This window comes from Meles meles, chromosome 8 (genome assembly GCF_922984935.1).
Source record: "Meles meles chromosome 8, mMelMel3.1 paternal haplotype, whole genome shotgun sequence".
Lineage (NCBI taxonomy): Eukaryota > Metazoa > Chordata > Mammalia > Carnivora > Mustelidae > Meles > Meles meles.
Window position 1 is genome coordinate 4,059,768 of NC_060073.1, and position 24,835 is coordinate 4,084,602.

A 24,835-nucleotide genomic window follows, 5' to 3' on the forward strand; every position below is an offset into this window, starting at 1 on the left:
GGACCAATGCATGGATGGATGGATGGACCAATGCACGGATGGATGGATGGACAGACGGGTGGACAGATGGATGGATGGACAGATGGACACACACATCAATGGGCAGATGGATAGATGGACGGATGGATGATGGACCATAAGATGGATGGACACATGGACAGTTGGGACAGACGAACCAAGAGATGGATGGAGAGACGAACGGACAGTCACACAGAGATGCACGCACACTTTCCCTAGCTCCGGGTACCAAGAGAACCTGCATACAGCGATACCCCAACAGCAGGAGGCACAGTTCACACCCACATCTTGGTTCCTCGATGCCATTCCTGCCGAAAGGAGCAGGGCCCCTTGTGGCATCAGCTGCTTCCAGGGCTGGGCCAGAGAAGACACAACATGAACCCGGAACATCTTTTCAGGCCACAAAGCAAAGCAGTGCTACAAAGATGGCAAACGGGAAAGCCAGAAGGAGTTCCCACTGGCTGAGGGATAACCTGGGCATGAAGTAAAGTCCAGCAACAGCCTACACACGGCCCACAGCGTGGGAGGAAGCATTGTGTGCGCAGAGGAACGCAGGAGGAGGAGGAACTACGGGAAGTCTGGGGCGGTGGACACCCAGAGCTTCAAAGCACCCCCTTCGTCACAAAGGGAGAAGGAGCAGCTTGAGGCTGGGCAGCCCGGCAGCCGCTGCCGCCACCAAGCAACAGGGAAGGCACCGCCACCAAGCAACAGGGAAGGCACAGCCACGGGGCAAACGGAAATTTCACACCGCCCACCAGGATGCGCTTCTGGGCCATTCCTGCAAAAACCACAGAATCAAGCTCATGAGGACACCTTGCGTAAACCCAGCCTGGGGACCTTCCCACACAATCACTGGGCGGCCTTCACGAGGGCCGAGGTCACCTGTCTGGGAAGGTTACTGGCGACCCTGGGGGCCCGAGGACCAGACTGGAGGCTCAGAACGGCCATGAAGCCAGTGAGCGCCGGCCCGCAGGAACCCACGGCGACCCGGTGCCCGCGCAGCCGTCTGCGGGACGCCCTCCCTGAAGCAGGGATGGTGAAAGGCGCCGGAACCACAGCTTCCCCTCCACTGACTCCGGAAGAAAGCTTCTCCTTGTAACTTTTTCCTGAGTCACAGCTCCCTCCGCGCCTTTGTTAAACAGGAAACAACTCCTGCTCTGCCCGCCGCCACCACCCCCGCCCCAGAAATGGCAACTGTCCTTCCAGCGCTCCCCAGAGAGGGCAGGGGCCTCCACGGGGAAGCTCAGCACGAGAGCTTCGCAGCCCCTCCTAGTCAGTGCAGGACCGGAAGCAGTGCGCACCTTCAGAGTCCCAGGGCGGCGGAGGGCCCTGAGCTGGGCAGGGGGGATGTGAGACCCCCCCCACTTCCCCCAAAAGGTGGAGGCTCCAAGTGCTTGCTGGGCAGGACCCAGGCCTCCCAGGCAAGCTGTGGCTTGGGTGCCCACCCAGGCCGCAGCGTCGCCCACACTCCAGGGCCATCAATGACTAGGAGCTAAGGCCCTGCTATTTGGTGTGTGCGGCTCTGGGCCCACAGGCACCCCACCACCCTGCCCCACCCACGGCCCCTCCCCAGCGGACACTCCAGCCCGTGCCCTTCTCCCCCTGGGCCTGCCCCACCAGTCCAGCTGCCTCCATGGCGCTTCTCGCTGACACCCAGCCCGGAGCTCCCCAGCCTGCGGACACACAGGGACCCTCCGCAGAGCCTGACCCGAGCCACAGGGCTCCTCTGGGCACAGCGGCCTCCTGCTCCTGCCTCCTCCCACCTCCCCGGGGCAGTGATACCACTCCAGGTGTCCCAGACTCCTGCATGGCCCTGGGGGACTCCAGGGGCCAGTGGGCCCGAGCCCCCACAGCCACAAAAAACACCACGAGCCCCACCAGAGCTGCAAGGGCTCATCTGAGACAGGTGAGCACACGCCCTTTCTCAAATGGGTTTTACCCAGTGCAGCACCCAGGCTGGGGACAGGATGGGGGGGCACCAGGACCACTGCAGACCAGGAGACCCCCACCAGCCCTGCTCCCCTTAACCAAAACCTGAGCCCCAGCTCAACTCTGAATTCAGCCCCCCATTCTCGGGGGACAAAGGTCTGATGGCCAATGCTATTTGAAACTGACAGATGGGACCGTCAGTGCCCCTGGCCCAGAGCATCCCAGAGACACCAGCTTGTGGTCAGAAGACACCAGCCCGACAGCCCCAGCACCGGTCACCCCATCCTGAGGGCAGCGCCAGCCTCGGAACAGCACGGTCTGCCAGAGTCCAACATGGGTCATCCAGAACTCGGCGCCACGTGACGGTAACGATCAGAGGGGGCTTCTATGCACACAAGCCAGGAAACAGGAAGGCAGACCTTCAGGGACCTGCAGAAGTCAGGGCAGAGAACGGGACATCCCACCTGGCAAGCAGCCACTGGAACGAGCTCTTGCAGGTGGCCAAGCCTGCGGCCCAGACAGTGAGGCTGGGCTCCCCGCCTCCAGCTGGCCGGGGGAAGGCCATGAGCACTGAGGGTCATGGGGTCCAGCTTGCATTAAATGTGAACCAGATCCTGCCACCAGATGGCGCTCAGACCTTGGGGCGGGCAGGGGCGGAGGGATGACCCCGCAGCAGGTACGCATATCAGCTGACCAGGGGGGACTCACCCTTGTCCCCAGGGCCAGCAGGGCTCTGCCAAGACAGGCTGGGGGCACACTTCTAACCCACTGCTCCACAAGGTGCCCCCGCCCAAAACCAGCTCTCCCAGAAGGCAGCCTGCAGAGCGGACAGGTCTGAGAAAGTCCTCGCAGCGCCCAAAGAGCCCCCAAACCTGAGCGGCAGCAACGTCAAAGCGCCAGATCTCAGACCAACTCGAAGATCACAAACGACGACGTTCTTGGGCCCCTGGAACATAGTCCAGAGCACTGGGGTTTCTGGACATCTTAGAAGCTCCTTTTTCTAGTTACTTTCCTCCACTCCCATTTCCCAGACCAGCTGGGAAGACGGAGGCGATCGCTCCCTGCCGTGGAGTCCGCACCCATGCTCTTGTCCCCCCGCCCCCACGGGGTCAGCGCCCACAGCAGACACCGCTAACCGCTCCCCGCGTCACTGTCCGCAAGGACTCCAGTCCTCCTCCATGGATCTCCAGCAGCACCCACCCATCACTCGAGTCAGCCCTTGAAATGAGAAAACCATTTTTTTGTCCGGACCCACGGTGGCTCAAGGGACAAAGTGGCCAGCCGCACATCACTCACTTTCCCTCCTCCCCGACATACTACTTCTGCCACACCCCTGTGGACACGTAAAGGAGAGCCACCACCGGCTCATACGGCCTTTACACAAATGAGAAAGAGACCCCTCACCGTGGGGAGACGTGTGTGGCTGACACACCCTTGCAGCCATGTTTGTAGTGCACAACCTGAACCACCTCACCTGGCCACCCTGTTCCAGAGAAGCAGGACCAGAGTTGTGTCCCAGTAAAGAATGACAACCTCATTCTTTGCAAGACTTCAGGATAAAAGTTATTGGCTTTCTGACCCATAAAGAAATACACCCAATCACACTCACACGAACCATTAAATAAAAAAACGGTTAAGTTCCTCCTCACGTAAAACCACCAGGATCCCAAATCTAATGCCCTGGGAAGCTGCTGGCTGCGCCTGCACAGGCTCCAGGCAGGCCTCTGGTCCCTGAAGGCCACCAGCAATGAAGGCACCACGGAAATCACAGGGTCTGGAAGGAAGGCCACGGCTTCCCGCTGCTCAGTCTTGAGAGTCCCTGAGGAGTCACCCTCTTCCAGGACTCAGAGAAGCCGGAGTTCTGCCGAAGCCAGCTTGCAAAGAGAGCAGCGTGGCCCAGACACCACACAAAGCTCAAGCAGCCCACTCAGGTGCCACCGAGAAAAGCTGGTGGTGGTTAGTGGTTCCGCTCAGCAGTGACCCAGGGCCTCCGCTCTCTGCCCCAGCCTAGGGCGGGTAGAGGAGTTCCGTCCGTCCATCTGTCCGTTAGTCCATCCGGTGGAAAGTCTCTCCTTCCTCTCCTTCAGGGCAGCTGCCGCCCCCTCCCACAACGGCGTCGGTGCTGAGGCCACAGGGCCCCCTGCCGCCCTCGCCGGGACGGCGCGCCTGGACGTCACCTGCCCAGTCGCAGGTGCGGATGGTGGCTCAGCTTCTCCACGAGCTCGTCCTCGCTCGGCTCCTGCAGGACCTCCCTGGGGAATCGGGGAGATACGCAGGGAGCTCTGGAGAGGGACTCGGGCACCTCCAGGAGGGTGGGCCGCCGTGCTCCTCATTTAGGAATCATCAGACGCGTGCCCAAGGGAGCACGGGGACTTAGATCCATCTCCAGGACGCGTGCACGGCGTTCTGAAAAGCCGGGGGCCGGAGGCCGGGGGTGGGGGAGGCCCTCCAGGCTGGCAGTGCCAGGGCAGAGGGGCTGCGGCGACACAGCGCAGGTGCAGGGAGGCAAGGCGTGGCCGCGGCTCTCTGGGCGACCCCACTGTCCTGCACCGCGGGGAGGTAAGGGCCACCCGCCCCCACCTGCCAACAGCACCCCCTGGAGACTAACAGAACCGGAGCGCGTGGTCTTAAACAACTTCATCGGAGAGCAAGACAGGTCCCAGCCCCAGCCCCAGCCCCAGCGGCAGGAGAACAGGAAGCCCAGACCCTGGTCCCAACTCAGAACCGGCAGGAGAAACGCTGCGGTCACAGGGGACATCCGCCCGCCCACGCCCTGCCTCGCCCTCCCTTCCTCCCCTCCCCAGAGCCCCTTCCTGACCCCCACACCTGAACAAGAGCTCCGCGCTCATCTGACAGGTGCTGTCCGGGTCCCCAGCGAGGGACTGCAGGTGACTGCGGCGGTCCCACTTGTGAAGAAAGTTCTGGCAAGCGGGAGGAGGAAAGGGTGGCCAGTGGGTGTAAGCCCCATGTGACCCAGGCTTTTCCCCTTCAGTGTGGGCCAGGCATCCGCTGCGGGGAGCCAAGTCCCTGCCAGACGCTGGGATCCAGGGCCCCACACGGCCACCCACTCCTGCAGGAGCCGGACGCCTGACAGGTCTCCCCCAGCCCCACCCACAGGCTGAAACCCCCACAGGCCCAATGTCAAGGACGTTCTAAGAGGCTCCCAGCAGCCAGCTCAAGTAGCACCAAGCTGGGACCCAGCACGGCCCCCGTCCCGCCCCGTTCTGGACGGGCCTGGCCAACAGCCTCAAGCCGTCGGTGGTAAGTCAGCGACCACCCCCGAGACAGCCCGGGCAGGGATCTCGGGTACCTCCAGGATCAGAGCCAAAAACAGATTGACCCAGATGACAGACGACACCAGCCACCACAACACAAAGTAGACCTTCGACCACCTGTAGAGGCAAGAAAGCCAGCCGTGGGCCACCAGGAGCGGTGCCAATGGGACAAGGGACAGGGGCGTGCTGGCTGAGGTCCCACTGCGCGGGGACAGGGTGGGGGCATGCCAGCTGGGGTCACACTGTGCAGGGACAGGGCGGGGGTGTGCCGGACAGGGTCACACTGCACAGGGAAAGGGCAGGGATGTGCTGGCCACGGTCACACTGCGCGGGGACAGGGTAGGGCCATGCCCACCCGGGTCACACTGCATGGAGACGGGGTGGGGGCGTGCCGACCAGGGTCACACTGCACGGGGACGGGGCAGGGGCGTGCCGGCCAGGGTCGCACTGTGCCGGGACGGGGCGGGCTCACTCACGGGCCCGAGTAGCGCCGATAGGCATCCAGGAACACCTGCCAGTTGTTCACCACCATGACATTCCACAGAGTGATGAGGGCGGCCTGCGGGGCGGCAGACACGGGGTCCGGGGGGGCCGGGACAGGGCAACGGGAGGGCGAGGGTGCTGAGGACCAGGGGGTGCAGGGCTCACCGCAAAGTCATCGAAGTTGTTGGGCCAGTACTCCAGCTGTTCGAAGCTCCCGCAGGGTGCTGAGCTGTTGTCAGGGCTCAGGCTGCGGGGACACGGCAAGCTCGGTCGGGGGTGGGGACCGGAGCACGGACCCCGCGGCGCCCCAGCACTGCCTGAGCCCCTGCCCAGCTGGAAGCCCTCTGGGCCCGGAGAAGCCGGAGGAAGAAAGGAGGCCCCCGTCCGGAGGTGCTGTGAGAGCAGCCAGGAGCCAAGAGCCGCGGATGCGCATGGGAAACGGAGCTTCGGAACACGGGATCCAAGTCTGGCTCCGGCCCCCTCCACCAGCGTGTGGCCTGGCCGGAGCGGGGGGGGGGGGGGGCGGGGTGCAGGGGCGGGAGCAGCCACAAGGCCTCGGAAACACTTGGTAGAGATGCTGGGTGAGGGCATCTGGCGGGGCGGGGACGGGGGGGGAGACAGAGGAGGAGGGACTCGGAGACACCCCCGCTCCCGGGGAGTCCACCCCACACCACCGCCCCGCCAGAGGCGCTTCTCCCTTTGGGACGTTGAGGCCCCACCTCACCTGCCGTTTCCAGGAGCCACGATGACTCCGCGGAACAGGCTGATGCCCAGGATGGCGAAGACGTAGTACACCACCTGGGGGACGGGCCAGGCCTGCTCAGTGCCCCCCGCAGGTGGGCCCGCAGGGCAGCATGTTCCCAGCCCTTGATTCTGCGCCCCCCGGCAGGGAACGTTCCCCAAGGGAACGCTGGGGCTCTCCAGCCCCAGAGGAAAGGAGGGAGGAGCCGCCACCACTGGGTGAGCCAGAGAGCAACGGGGGGCCAGGGGGAAAGACCCAGGGGCCAAGGAATCCAGGCTGTCCACCCCCTCTCCAGGACAGGTGTGGCAGAAAGAGAGGTGAGAAGGGCCCCTACTCTGGGTGGTCTTAGGGGAAGAGGTTCCAGGGAGGGGCAGGTAGGAACTGGCCAAGCTTCCCCAGGAGGTGACGTGCAAGCAAACCACCCAGCAGTCTCACGCCGCAGAGAGAAGAGGTTACCAGTGGCCCCGACCCGTCCCCACCCAGCCCCAAAGTGCCAGGGGAAAAGGGGCATGGGCACCGGGCTAATCCAGTCCCTCCCAGACCTCCATCTCCTCTGTGAGGCTTCGCGCCTAGAGCAGCGCTAGGGGTCCCCCTGTGCCAACAGCAGCTCAGTGGCAAGGCTCAGTGGAGCTGGGGGGACGCCGTGGTTTGCTCTCAGCCACCGCGGCTAGGAGTTCCCGAGATCCCACTACGCAGGGAGGGCTAACCAAAGCCCCATCTGGGGTCTACACGGGCTTCAGGAATCCCTAATGCCTCTCACGCTTTTCAAAATCAGTGTCCCAGTGTGGCCTGCGATCAACATGCGTGAGAGAATAACGAGTGACCGACGCACCTCCAGCAGGAACAGGAGAGTGGTCGGGACCAGCCCCGGGGTCCACGCTGGGGAACGGCAGGGAGCGCTCTGGCCTCCCGAGCCGACACGGCCTTAGAACCGCCCCTAACACAGGGCCCTCCTTCCTCCAGGGCGGCCAACCAGCCTCGGGCTCAGCCTTCCCGGAACCCGCAGGCGGCTCCACTTATGCCCGCGCCCCCCTGCCGGCCAGAGCCCGCCGGCCAGACTTACCACCAGGATCCCGCCGAAAGCCCGCATGTTTCTGATCAGGTCCAGGATGGTACTGGCCACCACAGCCATTAGCTGAGGACAGAAGGAAAGCAGGCCCTACTCTTCCTGGCCCCACTGAGGGGACACCGGCCCTGCCCACGGCCCTGATCCGGACCCGGAAAAGCACCAGTGAACCAGTGAACTAACAACCCACACGCCCGTACGCATACGCCAGTCGGCCGCCCGCCCACACTCACCTGTAGGCGCACCCCACGGCCCCCCGCCCGCACACACGCCCACACGTGCACCCCACGGCCCCCCACAAACACGCCCACATGCTCACACACCCACATCCATCCATCCAGAGGCACAGACACACCGTACACACTCATACGCCACACACACAGACACCGCCGTCCACCCAGACGCAGACGGTCTCAATCCCAGTCCCTTCGGCGAAGCCCACGTGTGCGGGAGCTCAGGTCACACTGCCGAGCGCCCACGAAGGCTGGGTTAGCGCCTCTCGGGTCCAGAGGCCCCAAAGAAGCACAGACCTGAGGTCTCCAGCTCACCCGCGGTCAGGCCTGGGAAGGGGCTCAGACACCCAGCCAGGCACCCCGGCTACAGAGGGCTGCTCCCCGGACGCAGGAACTTGAGCCTCACAGAATGGCTTTCATCAGCCCGAAACCCCAGATGCGGACACGCAGAAGCAGCGTGCGTACGCAGGGCCATGGACGTCCGGGTCACTGCGTGTGTGCACAGCCACGTGCGTGCGTGCACATGTAGTGTGCGGGCATGGCAGCGCACGCGTACAGTTCTGCGGGTGCACGCGTGAGACTGCGCACACGGTTCACGTGCGAGCTCACCGTGTGCGCGTGGCTGGAGTCTGTGATGCTGCGGGTGTGCTCACGTCTGTGTGGTTCCAGGTGCGTGCCATCATGTGAGTGTGGGCAGGCGTGCACGCTTGCGTGTGCTTATGTGTGATCGCACGCGGGTGTGGCCTGCGCAACCACTGGGCGTGACCCCCCATCGACATCCAGGGCCGCCAGGCCACCTTGCGACGGGAGGGCCCACTAGCTAACAGGGAGCCCCCAGTGGCACCAGGCGCACAGCTTCCCAGGGAAGGACAGACGAGCCCCGGGGAAGGACCCGGACATACAGAAAGGTCTCTGATGTCCTTGGTTTCCTCTCTCCAGAAAAGTTCTTGGGAAAATGGACAGGAGGAGCGAACTCTACCTCGGCCCTGCTCACCGAGCTCCCCTCCCCTCAAGGCTGGTGTCCCTCCCTGTGGATACAGGAGGAGACGATGAGGTCTACAGACAGTCACGAGCCACCAGGACTGGGAGTCGTGCAGACGGGCACCCAGCCGATCACATGCCCGTTCCTGTACTGGGGCACCTGGAGGGGAGTGCCTGGCCAATCTCGCCTTTGGCCCTCAGTACCACAAACCACGAAAGGCCCACACCAATGGCCTCCTGGAAACCTCAGGACACCCAGGAACACACTGGCTCCAAGGGCTCCAGTCCCCACCCCTCACAAACACCGATGGCCTCAAAGAGCACAGAGCTACCCCCTACGGCTGCCCAAGGTGCCCCACACCCATCCACCCGTGCCGGCCCTCCCTGTCCTGGTCCATGCAAGCATGGCTGGGCCGCTCGCAGGCTCACACTGCCCTCCAGCACCGCCCAGCAGCAGTGCATGGCTGGGGACACAGCCCAAGGGGACCAGGGTGACAAGGGGGACAGTCCTGGTCTTGGTTCCGCCCTGCCCAGGCTCAGTCACTCTCCAGAGCAAAGCGGCAGTGGGAGCTGGACGGCAGGGAGGCGAGCCGGGAGGTCCAATGCCACATACCTTCAGGCTCGGGATAATGCGCAGGAACCGGACCACGATGAGCGTGTTCACCAGCCGGGCCATGTCCCACAGCGACAGCAGGCCCAGCATCTCTGGCTTCCTGGAGAGACACACGGGACGCGGTTTGGGAGAGCCTCGAGACGCCGGCAACAGGAAGACAGGGAGATGCGTGTTCAGACAAAGACAGATGCAGAGAGCAAGTGGCAGGCGGGGGGCGGGGGGGGGGGCGCCTCTGTCACGGGCACAGGACAGAGCCTGGACGGCCACCCCTGCCAGCCCAGGATGCCACTGGCTGTCACACTCCCCGTCCTACCCGGGAGACCACTCAGATTCCAAACGCTGGAACACCCAGCTCAGGTCCTGGCACAAGCAGGAGGGACCTGGTCCCTGAGCCGGTGCGCTGACCCCTGAGCCCTAGCCACGGTCCAATCCTCTGACCTCATTTCCTATCCCTGCCGCCTGACCCTGGCTCCTGAGCCCCATCCCCTATCCTGTGATCCCATCCTGTACCCGGCCCGCTGGGTGTCCCTCAGGCGCTCAGTGTGTTCTCATTTCTATCCAACTTGAAACTCGCTCTCCGCACAACACTCCCCTGTGATTCCCGCATGTGCGCGGCGGGTTCTCACTGCGCTTCGGAAGCAAGGGAAGGTGGCCCTGCGGCCGCCATGCCCCCCACACCACCGAGGACAGGTCCAGCCCGACCTGTCTGCCCCACGTAGACCCTTCCTGGGCCAGCTGACCCTAAAGCAAGTCTCTCGGTCCTCCTCCCCGTCTCCAGCACTTTCCAGCTGCTCCACTAGGAGGGAGGCAGCCCACAGACCTGCCAAGACACCAGGGCTGTCGGGAGGCCCGGGGCCAGCAAGGCCGCTGGCTGGCACCACCGTGTTCTGGGCAACACCCCCCGAGAGCCTCCACAAGCCACACTTCGAGGCGCTCTGGGACCCCGGCCCAGCATCTGCACTGCTCTGCGGCCAGAAGCGGGGGCAGTGGGGCTCATGCAGCAGCCCCGTCCCTGCCAACTTCCAGGGCGCTAAACCCAAGCCCAGAGTGGGAGGGGACACGCCAGCATCAGTCACACGGCCTCCAGCGCTCGGGGGTCACCCCAGCCCTAAGATGCGGGTCTCCACACGCCGGGACACAGGGGGCCACACGTTCCATCCTGGTCCTGGTGCTGAGCCCGCCGCCCTCTAAAGGCCTGTCCCAGTTCTGGGAACGCTATCCTTCTGATGGCGACTTAGGACCCATTCCCCAAGAGCAAGGGGAGGGGACGGCTCCCACAGTCCTCAGCCGGCCAAGCACCCAGCTGTCTGCCCTCCTAACACCCGGGGGCTTCGCCCTGGAGCCGGGCAGCGTGAGCAGGCAGGCCGGAGCGCCCGGGCGGCGGGCCACCCTCCCCTGGGGCCCTGGTGGGGCGCTGGTCGCTGCAGCCTCCCTCGGTTCTCGCCAGTCACATACCAGCCCGGGTGTGGGAACCGGTACACAGCCAGAGTCGAGATCTCCAACACCTTCCATCACAAAAGAGAGAGGGCATGGCTACAGCGACACCCGTCGAGAGACCTCCACGGCTCGTGTGTAACTCGCTCCCCACCAGAGGGGTCTGGGGAGAAGTCGGAGCTCTGGTCTTGTCCCCACGGGTTGTTCCAAACGTGGGGCTTCCCGTGGCTGAGGAAGACACTGAGGTCTCGGGACCCAGCAGCCCGCACACCCAGAGAGCAGGACACCGGAAAGGCTGGCGGAGGCCCAGGTCAAGGGCAGACAGAAGGCCCTTCTCTCGGACTGTCTTTGCTCCCGTCCCAAGGGGCCCACAGCAAACACGAATAAACACCGTACCAGGACGGCTGCCGTGACGCACACACCACGCGTCACCCTCCACTCCCACGGGTTCTGGGAGGGTGCCCGAGACCCACAACCACCCCGCCCTCCGTCCTCCCCAAGGTCCCACCGTCCTTAGGTCTGTGGCCAGGGCTGGTCAGCAGGCGAGGACCCTGGGCTCCTGCCGGGCCCTGCTCCGGGGCTGGAGAGGCAGCCTGCCCCCGCCAATGCCCCGATGCCGCGGAAACCCAGCGTCCTACGGGCCCCGGCTGGCGGCCCACTGCGCAGCTCCCGCTGGGGAAAGCCAGCCCCTTGTCCCTGGAGGCAGGAGCCCAAATTCCTGGGGCCCTCCCCTCCCGAGGGACAGCCTGACATTGACATGGCGCAGAGCCAGCCACGGAGAGCACAGCGCCCGCCCGGGGAGGCCGGCAGCCCGGCCCGTCTCCGACTTTACCAGCAGGACGACGGTGAGCAGGCCGTCGAACACGTTGCTGGAGCGGGCCAGGTAGCCCGGCAGGCCCAGGGCGAACACCTTCAGCAGCAACTCCAGCAGGTAGTAAAGGATGAAGACGCAGTTGAGAATCTGAGGGGGAGACAGGGACCTAGCAGGCAGCCCGGCCCCCGCGCGCCCTCCCCGGCTCCTCGGGGCTCCTGGGGTGGCTCCTCCCACGCGCCCGCCCCTCTCCGCGGGGCGTCTCCAGCACCCCAGGAGCCCACGCGCCAGTTCTCTGTCCTGACCCCTCCTGGCCACTCTCCATGGGAACATCGGGGCGACCTCTAACAGCGCACATGGGCAGTGGCCTCCCCAGTGGGCATGCTGGCTCTCAGCCATGGCCTCCCAGTCCCTGGTGGGGGGCGGGGACAGAGGAGGTCTTAGCTTCGAAGGTCACCACAGGCCACTGTGTCACTGTCCCCTTTGAAGCCGGTCAGTAAAGTACAGAGGGGCTCCCTCCTTACTGGGAGCCTCGTGGCACCCTCCCACAGCGTGCGCAGAGCCGCGGGAGGGACACGTGAGGTCAGTCACCTCGCCTCGCTGTCCAGCCTAACTCCACATTCTTTATGCCGCCTCACGCACACCCGTGACAATGTCACCGTTAAGGCGGGAAGAACATTCCTGACCCCGTATCACGAGCAATTATCAAGGGGCAGAAAGGGCTGGAACTCGGCAGGCACCCCAAAACCCCCACGCGGCATTCACGTCTCTCACAATCAGGCTGACCCCCGTGCTTAACCACGACTGTTAAAGAAGATAAACAAGTCAACTGTATCCAACTTGACTTCATCAGGAATAAAAACCAGGCGCCTCTCCAGTGCCCGAGAAGACTTCGTGTCATCCAGGAAGGAAACACAACGGAAATTAGGGAGCTGAGAACTGGACTTGAAGGGTAAGACAAAGGAATTTCAAGCGTCAGGTCAGGAAAGGCATTTTTCCCGTTTCGAAGCCCCGGTAAAGTCCAGTCTACGTTCAATATGCACGACACTGTGTCAGCCGTCCATCAGATAAAAGCTTCTTCCTTCGTCATCAGAGAACGTTTACTCGCTTTCCTCAGTTTTAAAATTGTTCCCAAGATCTTTTGTCAAAGTAAACTTTAATACACCTGCTTTGGGGGCGCCTGGGTGGCTCAGTGGGTTAAGCCTCTGCCTTCGGCTCAGGTCATGATCTCAGGGTCCTGGGATCAAACCCCACATTGGGTTCCCTGCTCAGCGGGGAGCCTGCTTCCCCCTCTCCCCCATCTGCCTGCCTCTCTGCCTGTTTGTGATCTCTCTCTGTCAAATAAATAAATAAAATCTTTAAAAATAAGTAAATATATAAAACACCCGCTTTGTTAGAGTGCCGCCACTGAGTACTATGGGGGCTGTCTTGCTTACAATTCAACACGAAAACACTGTTCTTACATTCTTAAGGAGTTTGAAAAGACTGCGTAGCGTTAGGAGGGGCGTTTGCCATTCTAGAAAGGGCTGAGAACCAGCTGAGCGACAACCGGGTCGGGGAGCTCCATCCCAGGGCCACACAAGGCCGGAAGACGCCAGCCGCCCCACCTGCCGCCTCCGCCGCACCAGCCCCTCCCGGGCCCAGCCACCTCTCCCACCGTCCTGTGGGGGTACCCCACAGTGGAAGGAGCCGCTCTGCCCCAGAAGGGGCCCAGGGAGGGGGAGGATATGCCCTCTCGCTCCCGCTGACTCCCCGTCACCCTGGCGAACACCTGCAGCCACACGTCCCCAGAGCTCACCCCTAGGACGAAGTCGTCGCGGTCCTCGGGCAGCACGTCTGCATCCATCACCAGGAACACCTGCAGAGTCAGAGCGGGAGGCGGCTCGCCGGCCCGGCCCGGCGCCCGGGTGCCAAGGCCACGGTGAGGGAGGGGGCGACGAGCCACCTCGAGGGTAAGCCCACACTCACAGAAATGGACACGAGGTTCCCAAGGGCGATGAAGTTCCCCAGGTAGTCAAAGTAGCGGTGGCTGAAGACGGTCTGGGCCCTCCTCAGGAAGGGAGACGGGTACTCGGGCCGTGGCGGGGGCTGGGGAGGAAACGCACATGGGCTGGGCAGCTGCGCCTGCGGGGGCCGTGGCAGCCGGCAGCCCAGCAGGGCCCGTCCCCCTTTATTCTGGGATTCCGCTCTTTCCTACCTCCTCTCTTGTCCTTGTCTGCCAGCCTAACAAAATAATCTCAAACACGGAACTCGCCGCACACGCTAAGAGGCCCGTCACGGTCATCTTTTAACGTCAAAGAGAACTGGAGAGACTCTAACTGGCCACAGATTGTCACATAAACCGCGATGGAACACGCGGCCACCATCTGAATACACGCCAAGCATTTCCCACACGACACAAAGTGTCTGTGAAAGAGTATGGGACAGTCACGCACTAGTGACTGAAAGCTTAACCCAGAAAGGGGCTCTCGGTGGACACGGGGCTGAGCTGGATGCCAAGGGCCACCTGGGGACTTGACAAATCGGCGTCAAGGACAAAAACAAGGCTTTAGCCAAACTCGGGACCGTCCTGGGGAAGGACACACGGAAGCAGGTAAGAGTTTGTCGAAAGCAAGTAAGAGTCTGTCATGGAGACGGGGAAAACCCTGCGGACAGTTCCTCTGGGTCAGGCTTGGCCCAGGCCAGTCCCTGTGGTCTGTGAGTTGCGTAAGGTTGACAAGACCTTACTTCCAGAGCCTGGCTTCCAGAGCCATTTACCATCCTCGGGGCTGGAATCCCTGGGAAGGCGGGTCCTGGCACCGGTCACTAAGAGTCACCCAAGGGACGGAAGCCAACAGGTTCTGCAGCCTCCCCCGCTCACCCCCCGTGGCCTGGCCCCGCTTACCTCTTTAATCACCCTTTTGTCGAACTCGTTAAAGAGTTTCTGAAACTCGTCGGCTGACAGCAGGTCGCCACCGTAGGAACGCACCTTCTGCAGAGGAAGGAAACGCACCCTGGTCAGCCGGGCCGAGGGGAGGGAGGGCCCGGGACAGGACGGTGCCGCGTCCCCAGCCCCACCCGGCCCAGGCCAGCCCCGGCGGATCCGAAACGACACCCTGGTGGCGAAAAGGGGCTGGTGGCCGAGGGGACCTCTGGGCAGAGCCCGGAAGCACGGGCTGGGGAGGGTCGGGGGAAGGGGCCCCGAATACCTCCATGACGGCCTGTTTGTGGGAGCTGCCCAGCTGGACTCGCCGAAGCACCTGCAGGAAGTCCCGGGGCCGCACCCCGACTCTGGGGGAAAGACACCCGCACCCCAGTGAGCCCGCCAGCTCAGCACGCGCGGCGCCCCCAACTCTGGCTGGAGCCGCGCGGCAGGCGGCAGTGACGAGGGCCTCCGTGAGGACAGCCGCGCGTCCCTTGTCCTGTCACCTGCGCTGCCCAGGCAGCCCTGTCCCGCCTTCCAGAGGAGCGCGCTGGCGCTCGGCGGAGGCGCAGGGCATGACCGCGACAGGATGGGGTGGCTCACGGGCCGCGCGGGCGGCCGCCGTCCACTGACCAGGCCCCACCGGTTCCGCGCCTGGCGCGGGCCCCTCGGCCCTTGGCAGCCCACGGTCTCCAAGGGTCGGGAGCACAAGTGAGTCACCCGGGAGGGCAACAGAGCCCTGCAGCACGAGGGATGCGGCGTCCTCGCGAGTCGGAGGCAGCGCTCGAGTCAGGCAGCGGCCCGCGGGGGGCTTGGCAGACGCGCAGCTCGGAAACACCGTGCGGAGCATCCGGCAGCCCCTCCCAGCAGCAGCCCCGCGCCCCCCGCCCCCCGGCTCAGGCAGGGCACCCAGGAGCCCCGGCACTCACTCTCGGGGGTGGGCTTCTCCCTCTGCACTCACGGAGGAGAGGACCTCATAGGCGGCCCGCGCTCCCAGCCGCCTCCGGAACAGCGAGGTCTGGAAGGACTTCTGCGAGGACAAGGGCTCTGAGCGGCAGGGCCGGGCCTGTCCTGGCCGCACATACACCCCCCGACCCCACCTCGTGCCTGCGCATCTGGGGGAGCAGCCCTCGCCCCCGCAGGCCCCAGGGGAACAGCCCGACTCTTCACGGCCCACAGGCTCGCTAGGATGTGTTTCTGCGCTGCGTGTCCGGGGACCCCTGCTCTCCCGCACGGGGGGCTCGGGCCACCTGCCCTGGAGCGGCTACAACAGGGAAGGGGTCCCTGGGGGGCTGTGACGACAGCACGGCCACGGGGAGGGAGGATGGGACGCGGCTCCTGCTCCCCCACAGGAGGGAGCCGGACACCACCGGACAGCACAGCGCACCCCTGCACCCCAGGGGCCCGGCCCCCACCCGGCCACCCCTCACCACGGGGCCACCCGGCTGGTTGTGGCCCGCCTGGCCTCCGGGGGCCGCTCCTCCCGGAGCCGCAGACACAGCAGCCCGGCTCACCATGAGGTAGCCCCGGAACTGGTTGTAGATGATGGCCGTCAGCAGGTTCATCAGGAACAAGCTCCCTTCGAGTGCAAAAAGCCAGTCAGTGGGGACCACCACAGACGGGGGGCCGAGTCCGGAAGGAGCAGCAGCTGCGGGGGCCCAGGACGGGGGCAGGGGGCGACACCCAGGGGCCCAGGGCAGGGAGAGGCCGCCATTCCTGCCAGGGGCCTGGGGCGCACCAGTCAACACGCGGGCCTCCCCGTCCCCGTCTAATGAACATGCGGCCACCGGGCCTGCCCAGCCACGGGCACCGAGGACAGAGGCCATCCGTGGTCACGAGTGAAAACCACGAGGTGGGCCACGCTGAGAAGTCACAGGTCAGAGAGCACATGCGGTCACGGGGTCAGGAGGGCGCTGAAGCAGTCAGCAGGGAGGGCTGAGGTAAAGTCACAGGGTCGGGGAGGACACACGGAAGCGAAGTCACACGGTCGGGAAGGCCAACTAAAGCAAGGTCAGCAACGAAGGCAGCTGAAGCGAAGTCACAGAGAGAAGTCACGGGAGGACACACTCAGGTGAGGTCACGTGGTCAGAAACGACACACTGAGGCGAAGACACAGGGCCGGGAGGGCACACTCACAGCTGAGCATACGGGATCTTGCCCCGAGTGACCCCCGCAGACCTGTCAGAACTCACCTATCAGGGTGAAGACTATGAAAAAGACGGCGTAGGCCCGGTTCTTGGAATATGCAGGAATCATGACTGGGAAGAAGACGGAGAAACGGACACAGGCTCACAAGCTCGGTCTCCGCTCTGACCCCATCACGGCCCCACCGCGTGCCCTCAACAGACAGGAGGGCTCTGGCTCCCGTCCAAACACCAACCCTCACACCTCTGCGCACACACCCCTGCAGCGGGGACCTCGCTCCTTTCCGCGGCTGCTCCTCCCTTCCACGAAGCTGAAACCTGCTTCCCAGGGAACTCCCCACACGCGGAAGCTCAGCTCTCCCTTGGGCGACTTGCTATGACTCACAGGACGTGGGGGGACACTGCTCAGCGTCCCGCCGCACAGCTCTCCCTGGGCGTGGAAGCTGGGGGCTGCCCTCCCGGGAAGGTCTCCGTGAAGGGGGCATCATCCCTGAGCCCAAGACGAAAGTCACCAGCCAGGGCGGCCAGGCCACAGCCAGGCCCTAGAGGCCCGCGGCCCCCCATCCTGGCCACCGCCCTTGCCCCAGCAGCAGCCCCAAACGTGAGCACCACAGCCACCGAACACCCAGGGCCTGTCACCTCAGGGACAAGCTGCACCCCACGGCCCCGCCTGAGTGGCGACAGGGACAGTGGCTGGGCCTCAAAGAGGAAGCCACCAGGGAACCCGCCAAACACACCATTTGTCACCGCGCTCATTCTCAGCTTCTCCGTGGAGACAGGAGTCGGGAAAGACAAGGTGAAGGGAACAGAGCAGAAGGGAGAGAGGGAGCAAGCCAGGAGCTGAAGTGGGAGAAAGGGAAGAGAGAGGAAACAGGCAGGAAGGAGAAGGGAAAAGACAAACAGGGGAAGAAAAACAAGGAATGAGCGAGGGACAGAACCCGACATCCTCCTTTTCACACTCCACCCAGCGACAGAAAAGCCTGATGCGCTCCGGCCGCACAGAGCCCAGCGCCGAGGCTCTGGGTTAACCGCATCCCCCAGACCCCTGGGCCCCGCGCCCCGTCCTCACACACCGTCGGGGTTGTTGGCGGTGGTCAGCAGCACCAGGAGGGAGGTCAGAGCCTCCGGCAGGTTGCGAAAATAGGTCAGCCTCTCCCGGTCCTGCCCATCGCCCTGCTGAGAGCAAACGGGGCAGCTGTGACGGGCCGTCGGGCCTCTGTCCCCCAACAGCCACGGCCTGCGGCTGGCAGAGCTCCAGCCACCGTGGGTCAGCACCCCAGACCTCCCCGTCATTTCCCCGCAGACTCTGCACTCGTGGCCAGACGGAGCCTAACTCAGGGCCTCTTGCCCAGGGGGCTGCATACCCACAGGCCACACGCCCACAAAGCAGGTCTGCTCAGAACCACGGGGAAAAGCCTTCAGCCACCCTGGCTGGAGCATACACAGAGACATGGCACACCCGGTTAATGACACAACCCCACACACACACACACAAACACACAAAGACACAGAGCGCACACCCAGGTACAGAGACACACAGCACACACAATTACACAGACACACACTCAAAAGATAATTACAGACACAGGCACATGCAAGCACGCACACATGCGTGCACACATGGGAGCTCCTGTTCTCCCAGAATCAGGACATCTGCAGTCCTCCCTCACGGAGAGCACAGTCTGAGCGCCCCAACACTGCCACCAACTCCCCAGAAACTGGCCTCAGCTGACCCTCGGCCACACCCCAGGACAGAGATGTGGGACAGCTCCAGCCCCAAGGACGACAGTGACCCTAGCCAGGCCAGGAGGAAAGACACACTGGACCACAGACGCACGGTGCGGGGGGACCGGGGCGAGAGGCGGCAGACACCTCCACACGGCAACAAGCCGCTGGGGGCCGAGAAGCAGCGGAAGTGGGAAGGGAAGGGGATCTGGGGGAGGGCAAAGCCTGCAGCCGGAGAAGCGGAGACGGGCGCCGTGGCGGATGGGGCGCAGTCCACCCAATGGCCCCCAGCGCCAGTCTGAGGGGGCCTCCACCTAACAGGGGTGTAGAGAAATCTGGGTCAGCGACAGGGCAGGGAGTGGAGGAGAGAGGAGGAAGGGAAGAGGGAGGAGAGGGAGCAGCAGCCAGACCGCTCAGCCCTGAGCCCGTGAAGCCATGGGGACAGGCACACGAAGACTGGCCATTTGAAGAGACACCCGGGGTCTAGGTAGACCACCGCTGACTCCCGTTACGGGGCTAGGGCAGGCGGCCTAACCGGTCCGCCAGCTCTGCAGGCCCAACACTACCTGGAGGACAGGGCCGACCTGTCCATCAAAGCCCCAGGCTCCCGGCACAGACAGAGGGAACATGGTACCTTCTCGCCTGTGAAGAGCAGCATCCCGGACATGGTGAAGACGGACAGGTGCAGCACCAGCAGCAGGAGGACACTGGGGGGGCGCGGACGCTCAGACGGGACCCACGCCCCGCGCACCCAGCGGGACAGGGTCTAGGGACGCCGCCCGAGCACTCAGGGAGCTCCCTGCCCCTGAGCCTGACCTGCGCTCACCACCGGTCCTGTCCTTAGGGAGCGCTTTCCCTGGCAGGGACCATCGGTACCCTCGGGGCATTGTCTGGGGGTCCAAGGACCCCTGGACTCTCAGGGGGGACGGCCACGTCCATCCATCTGGGCTGGACAGCGAGGGCCAGCCACATGAGCCACCGGGGGAAGGGGACTGGAGGCAGAGGGAGGCCAGGGGACAGAGAACGGAGGCAGGTTGCGGGGCAAATGGGAGGGGAGTGGGGGGAGGTGGTCACGGCCCCAGCGGGGATGGCTGGGGAGCACCCGCAGGGCCCTGCAGCCGTCAGGCAGAGGGTCCCAGACCACTGAGGGGCTGCCAGGAGGCCCCCGGACACCCAAGCCCTGGCCTCCAAGGCTGGGGCCAGTCGTGCCCCAGGCCGCAGTCCCGGCACCCCCGATGGCACCACAGGGAGCCCTGGCACGGAGCGCCCACCTGGCCATCTCCGGCAGCGACGAGCGGATACACTTGAGCGTCTTCTTCATCATGGACGAGTTCTGCATCAGGAAGAAGGGCCGCAGGAGCCTGCGGATCCGCAGCGGCTGGAAGACAGCGGGAAGCGGCTCTGTACCCGGACCCGAGACCGGACCTGTCAAGGGCCCCCCGCAAGACCCACTCGGACCCCTCCCGGTCAGCCGCTCCAGGCCCCAGCCCCCCGCCTCCGTGCTCCCCAACTCCCACTCCGCAGCCTCCCCCGACCCCTGCCAACGGGCCACCCAGCTCCCATCAGCCCTGCAGCGCCATGGGGGGCTCCACACCGCCCAACAAAGCTGCCTGTCCCACGGGGTGGGGGTGGAGGACAGCTCCTTCCTCCCGGCTCCTCCCCCGCCCCACCCCCCTCTGCGGCCCCGCTCCCTCGTGCACACATGACCCCCAGGCCGCACCCTGCACCCTACGGGCCCCGCCCACAAACACACACACGCTCCGTGGGCGTACCGGAACGTGCACACCCTCCACGCACATGCACACAGGCATGCACACGCACACACGGGCGCGTACGCAGACCCGGTGTCCTCCTTCCCCGCTTCTTCCTGTCAGAACCAAGGAGAGGCCCTCCCACCCGCACTGTCCGCAGGACACCCCAGCCCTCTTGAGGGCTTCCCTCGGGCGTCCCTCCTCCTCCGCCCCTAGCTGACACACCACCATTCTAAGACCCGCCCCCCACCCCCCCCCCCACCCAGCCGGTCCTTCTGTCCAGGGCGCCAGCTGACCGCGTCCCCTCCCTGCCCAAGGCTGAAGGACTGGCCTGGAGGCCCACTCTGGCCCGTCCAGGGACCACCACCCGCCGTCCCGCTGCCTGCAGCCCTCAGGCCACCCCTCTGCTCAGCGGGCGGACTGTCCCCGTCCCTCCGAGGCCAGCGTAAATGCCACCCCCTCCAGCATGGCACCCGTCGCACTCCGAATGCCACGACACCCCTGGGGTTTCCTCACTCTAGAGGGCTCTCTCGCAAGAGAACGAGGTCCCACCAGCATGGGCACACGGCAGACCCTCCAGGTCGTCCGCAGGATACGGGAGCCCAAGGCCTGACTCAACCTCCCTGGGCTCCACACATCGTCAGAAGGGGGCCCGCTCTCGGCGCAGGGCCAGAAAGCCCCAGGAAACATCGCTAAACGGACACTCAGGGCTCTGCCCACTGCCCCCCTGCGCCCGTGGGCTGAGAGACCAGCGTCCCCAGCTGACCCATGACCCGCTCACGGCCCCTGGATGGAACCTTGTCTCAGCACCCGGATCCTGAGTCTCGGCCACTTCCGTAGGCCAAGCGGCGGCCGAAGGTCCTACTGGCACCGGCGCCCAGGGTCTTGGACCCTCGCCGGTCATCGCAGACCAGGGTGCCGCTCGCACCTCCCGCCAAGAGCCCTCCCCATGCTGGGGCCACATCAGGGTCATGGACACAGGGACGTGTGACCTTTAGGAAGGACAGGGAGGTACAACCGCAGGACTCAACACTGATGAGCAGCTGGCCCGGCACCAGGGAAGCCCCTGACGAGGCCCCCCGAGTCACAGCCGGCCAGCAAACCGGCGGACGCCTCGCCTCCCATGAGAACAGAGTCGTGACCATGGCCTACCCAGTGAGCGGTAGACCACACGTGATCTGACCTCCGGGCCACAAGGTAGAAACAGAGAGACTAGGCTGGAGCAGGGAGGAGGCCCCCGGCCCTCTGCACCCTCCCTCCCCTGGTGCCCATGATGAGTTCCTTAGGACCGGCCAGCTGGCCACAGGGAAGGACCGCAGACCTGGTCTACAGACGGTTCTGGGTGACGTGCTGACCCCACCCAGAAGTGGACCACGTGGGGCACTACAACCTCCATCAGGAAAAACTGCCACAGGGGTGCTGAGGGGAAAGCATTCCAGCAGGTTAGGGTCCAGCCTGTCTGTACTGAGAAAGATAACAACTCCCGCGGGGTGGTCAGGGCACAGAAAGAACAGACCTGAACAGTGGGGACGAGGTCTGAGAAGTGTGTGTGTGGACGGATAGAGGGAACGCCCACAAGACAGAACGACATGTCCTGTCATGTCCGAGCCTTTGCCCCCAAGGTCACCACGGATGGTCTACCCTCTAGAAGCGGAGTCCAGCTCTGCTCACCCACGCCAATGTGGTCGCGGAGTCCAGCTCTGCTCACCCACACGATGTGGCCGCGGAGTCCAGCTCCGCTCACCCACGCGATGTGGCTGCGGAGTCCAGCTCTGCTCACCCACGCCAATGTGGTCGCAGAGTCCAGCTCCGCTCACCCACACGATGTGGCCGCGGAGTCCAGCTCCGCTCACCCACACGATGTGGCCGCGGAGTCCAGCTCCGCTCACCCACGCGATGTGGCCGCGGCAGCTGGGCGGGTGACTGCAATGGGCCCCTCCCCTGGGCAAGGCGCTGATCTGTCCTCACTGGACAGCCAGGCATGCGGGTTAGGGCCCTGCCTGGGAGTGCCCCAGGACCACTATCTGAGTCTCAGGGGCCATGCGGCTTCAGACCAGAGACTCCGAGCACCAGGACAGAACAGAACGGCCATCCTCCTCTCCCCAGCCACAATCCAGAGTCCTGCTGCTCTGGAAATGTCCACCCCGTGGACAGACATGCCGTAAGAGTCACAAAAAGCAGGGTGGGATGCCGGCGGCGGGGGCACACCACTCCGACTGCCAAGGACAGACTGGGGTGCTGCTGCGCGGAGGCGCGGGGAGGTCTGGGTCGGGGCTCCTGAGGCACAGTCAGTAGGAAGGACGATCAGAGAACTCTGGGACTCCAAAAAGGCAGGACCCCTGAGGACATGGACTGGCCAGGAATGAAGGTCTGGGTCCCTGTTCAAGGGGAAGAAGCCACAGGAGCGGGGAGCTGGCTGCGGCCGAGGGCACGGGGAGCCTGAGCAGGAGGAACCCAGAAGGATCCGTCAGGGCCAACACCAGCAACAACACAAGCCCGAGGGGCTGCGCGTGGCCTCCCCTGCCCGCTGCACGGACGCGGGTTTGCACAGGTTCACGGAGCTCTTTCCTGCGAGGAAGTGGGAGGCGGGCACTGAGCCAGCCATCCCGCCAGCAGCTCGGTTCCCCTCGGCAGCCGCTCACTCCTGCCGGTGAGGGCACTAGGGAGAGCCTAGGAGGCCGGAGGGGGACACGCGACTGCTCCCCGTCTCCTTGCTGGCCCTGGGCGGTGCCCATGCCGGGGCTGCCAGCCTCCCTTTCCTGCAGTCTCCGGAACCGTCTGGGTGCTCTGCCCTCCTCCAGGGCCTGGAGGGTGGGGCCCCAGTTGTGGGGGCCCCTGCCCTGAGCTTCCTGCCGCTTCCGCCCCACCCCCGTTCTGCTCTGTCGGTTACTCAACACCCGTTAAAGCTTCTATACAAATTCTCTTGGCTAAAGCACCTGACGGGCTCGTGCGCCCAACTGTTCCTGATGGACACGGGTGTCTCCCCGCTTCCGTCCTATCCGGTCACCGGGCAGTGCATCTGGGAGGGGGGCAGGACGGGACGCTCGGCTAACATGGACTCTCCCACTGCAGCCCCCCCAGAGGTTTGGGCACGTGGCCAGAGCGAGGCCCCAGGGCAGCAGGGGACCCAGCCGGTGGAGGAGCTGAGCTGGAAAATGGCGAGGCAGGAACCAGAGGTCCTTGTGCCCTCCCCAGGCCTCAGTGCCTCCTTCTGCAAGATGGGACACGGCCCCATGGCCCGATGGCTGACTGGAGCGCTGGGAGGGTGGGTAGAGTTGGGCAGGGGCCAGGCCGCCCAGAGCTCCCCCGTCCCTGCTCCCAGCCGCCGCACGACCTACCTCCTGGCAACGCAGACTCAGCGACACGACCCAGTCCGTGAGAGACACGACCAGCACCGCGAGGTAGGCCAGCAGCCAGGGGTTCGTCCGGAACTGGGCCCACCCAACCAGGTAGCTCTGCAAGAGGGGCAGGGGCTGAGCGGGCGAGCAGGCGGCCCCGCAGATACCAGCCCCGCAGCCAGCCCAGCCTGTCGGCGCACACAGGTGAGGCCGGGGCAGCCAGAGCAGGGGCGCTTCAGTGGCCAGCGTGGCCTCCACGTGACCTGGGGAGCAAGAAGCTGAGCTCCCTGCCTAGCCTGCCGGGGACCTTGGACAGCCAGTGATCCTGGGCTCAGCACTTAATCACGCCCACCTGCTTCCGTCGGTGACGGGGGCCGAGCCGTCCTGCCCCTCCCAACCATCAGCTTAGCTTATGCCCAAGAGCCACTCTGGAAAAGAACCACTCTGGAAAAGGGCTGCAACACCACCCGTGGTCTACTTCTGGTTAGGGCCGGCCCACACCCAGAACCGTCTGTAAACCAGGCCTGAGGGGCACCTGGGCGGCTCAGTCGGTCAAGCCTCTGTCTTCCACTCAGGTCATGATCCTGGGGTCCTGGGATCGAGCCCCGCATCAGGCTCCCCGCTCGTCAGGGAGCCTGCTTCTCCCTCTGCCCCTCCCCGTTTGTGCACTCACTCCCTCTTGCAAATAAATAAAATATTTTTCAAAAAAAAAATTAAAATAAACCAGTAAAAATCAACCAGGCCGGAGGTCTCTCTCCGTGGCCAACTGGCCAGCCGTCATGAGCCACGGACAGCAGGCCACCCAGACGTCACTGCACGCAGATAAAAACCTACGCTTGCTCTGACTTTTGAGGCTTCCCAAATGCACCGGCCGTTCCAAAACACTAATGAGAATGTCTCACCACTTTCAGGTCCAGTTTTAAAAACCCCCAAACCCCCTTAACACATCACAGGCTGAAGAAACAATGCAAAGCTGTCCACGGCCTCAGCGTCAGCTGCAGGACAGCCCAGCAGGGGCCGGGCAAAGGCACCCCAGACTCTGGGGACAGCCCGACGCACTGTGTGGCCAACGGCGTCCCGAGGGCCCAGCCCCAGAGTTGTCTGATAAAAGCAGCGTGAGACCCACAGCCAGACCTGGCCTCTCGGCCCCTCTGCCTCTCACAGGGAAACCATTAGGGCTCTGAACCTTTGACATGGCTCAGAACCTCCAATGAGCGAGGCCGGGCCCACCTCCAGCTTCAGTAAGGACTCGGGTCAGAGAGATCTAGAGTCAGACACACACCGCGGGGCAACAGGCCCCCTTCTGCCCCACACCCACCTCCTCCCGTGTTCCTCGTCTCTTGGGGGTGGGAGGCTGGGCAACAGAGAGACCACCGGCCCTGCCTTGTTC

The 24,835-nt window shown here is 64.4% G+C and overlaps 1 protein-coding gene across 5 annotated transcripts in view; it reads right to left on the bottom strand.

The window, feature by feature from the left end:
- Positions 1–1,672: 1,672 nt before the first annotated feature.
- The window catches only part of TPCN2 (two pore segment channel 2), a 28,107-nt gene continuing 4,944 nt past the window's right edge, over positions 1,673–24,835 (bottom strand). Inside the window, exons 5-25 of one of the 5 annotated variants that reach the window (XM_046015529.1) lie at positions 23,446–23,562; positions 19,628–19,734; positions 18,923–18,998; positions 17,705–17,807; positions 16,680–16,745; positions 16,002–16,066; positions 15,417–15,517; positions 14,774–14,855; positions 14,470–14,556; positions 13,554–13,673; positions 13,384–13,443; positions 11,607–11,735; positions 10,796–10,845; positions 9,341–9,440; positions 7,511–7,582; positions 6,430–6,503; positions 5,871–5,952; positions 5,699–5,733; positions 5,258–5,339; positions 4,774–4,868; positions 3,975–4,199 (exon numbers count right to left, since the gene is read on the bottom strand). In XM_046015529.1, coding sequence (XP_045871485.1) covers positions 4,121–4,199; positions 4,774–4,868; positions 5,258–5,339; positions 5,699–5,733; positions 5,871–5,952; positions 6,430–6,503; positions 7,511–7,582; positions 9,341–9,440; positions 10,796–10,845; positions 11,607–11,735; positions 13,384–13,443; positions 13,554–13,673; positions 14,470–14,556; positions 14,774–14,855; positions 15,417–15,517; positions 16,002–16,066; positions 16,680–16,745; positions 17,705–17,807; positions 18,923–18,998; positions 19,628–19,734; positions 23,446–23,562 — 1,782 coding nt within the window. In that variant the 3' untranslated portion in view covers positions 3,975–4,120. Of the gene's footprint in view, positions 4,200–4,773; positions 4,869–5,257; positions 5,340–5,698; positions 5,782–5,870; positions 5,953–6,429; positions 6,504–7,510; positions 7,583–8,061; positions 8,775–9,340; positions 9,441–10,795; positions 10,846–11,606; positions 11,736–13,383; positions 13,444–13,553; positions 13,674–14,469; positions 14,557–14,773; positions 14,856–15,416; positions 15,518–16,001; positions 16,067–16,679; positions 16,746–17,704; positions 17,808–18,922; positions 19,064–19,627; positions 19,735–23,445; positions 23,563–24,835 lie in introns of those variants that run through there. The other 4 variants (XM_046015527.1, XM_046015528.1, XM_046015526.1 and 1 more) reach the window with 4 other exon arrangements.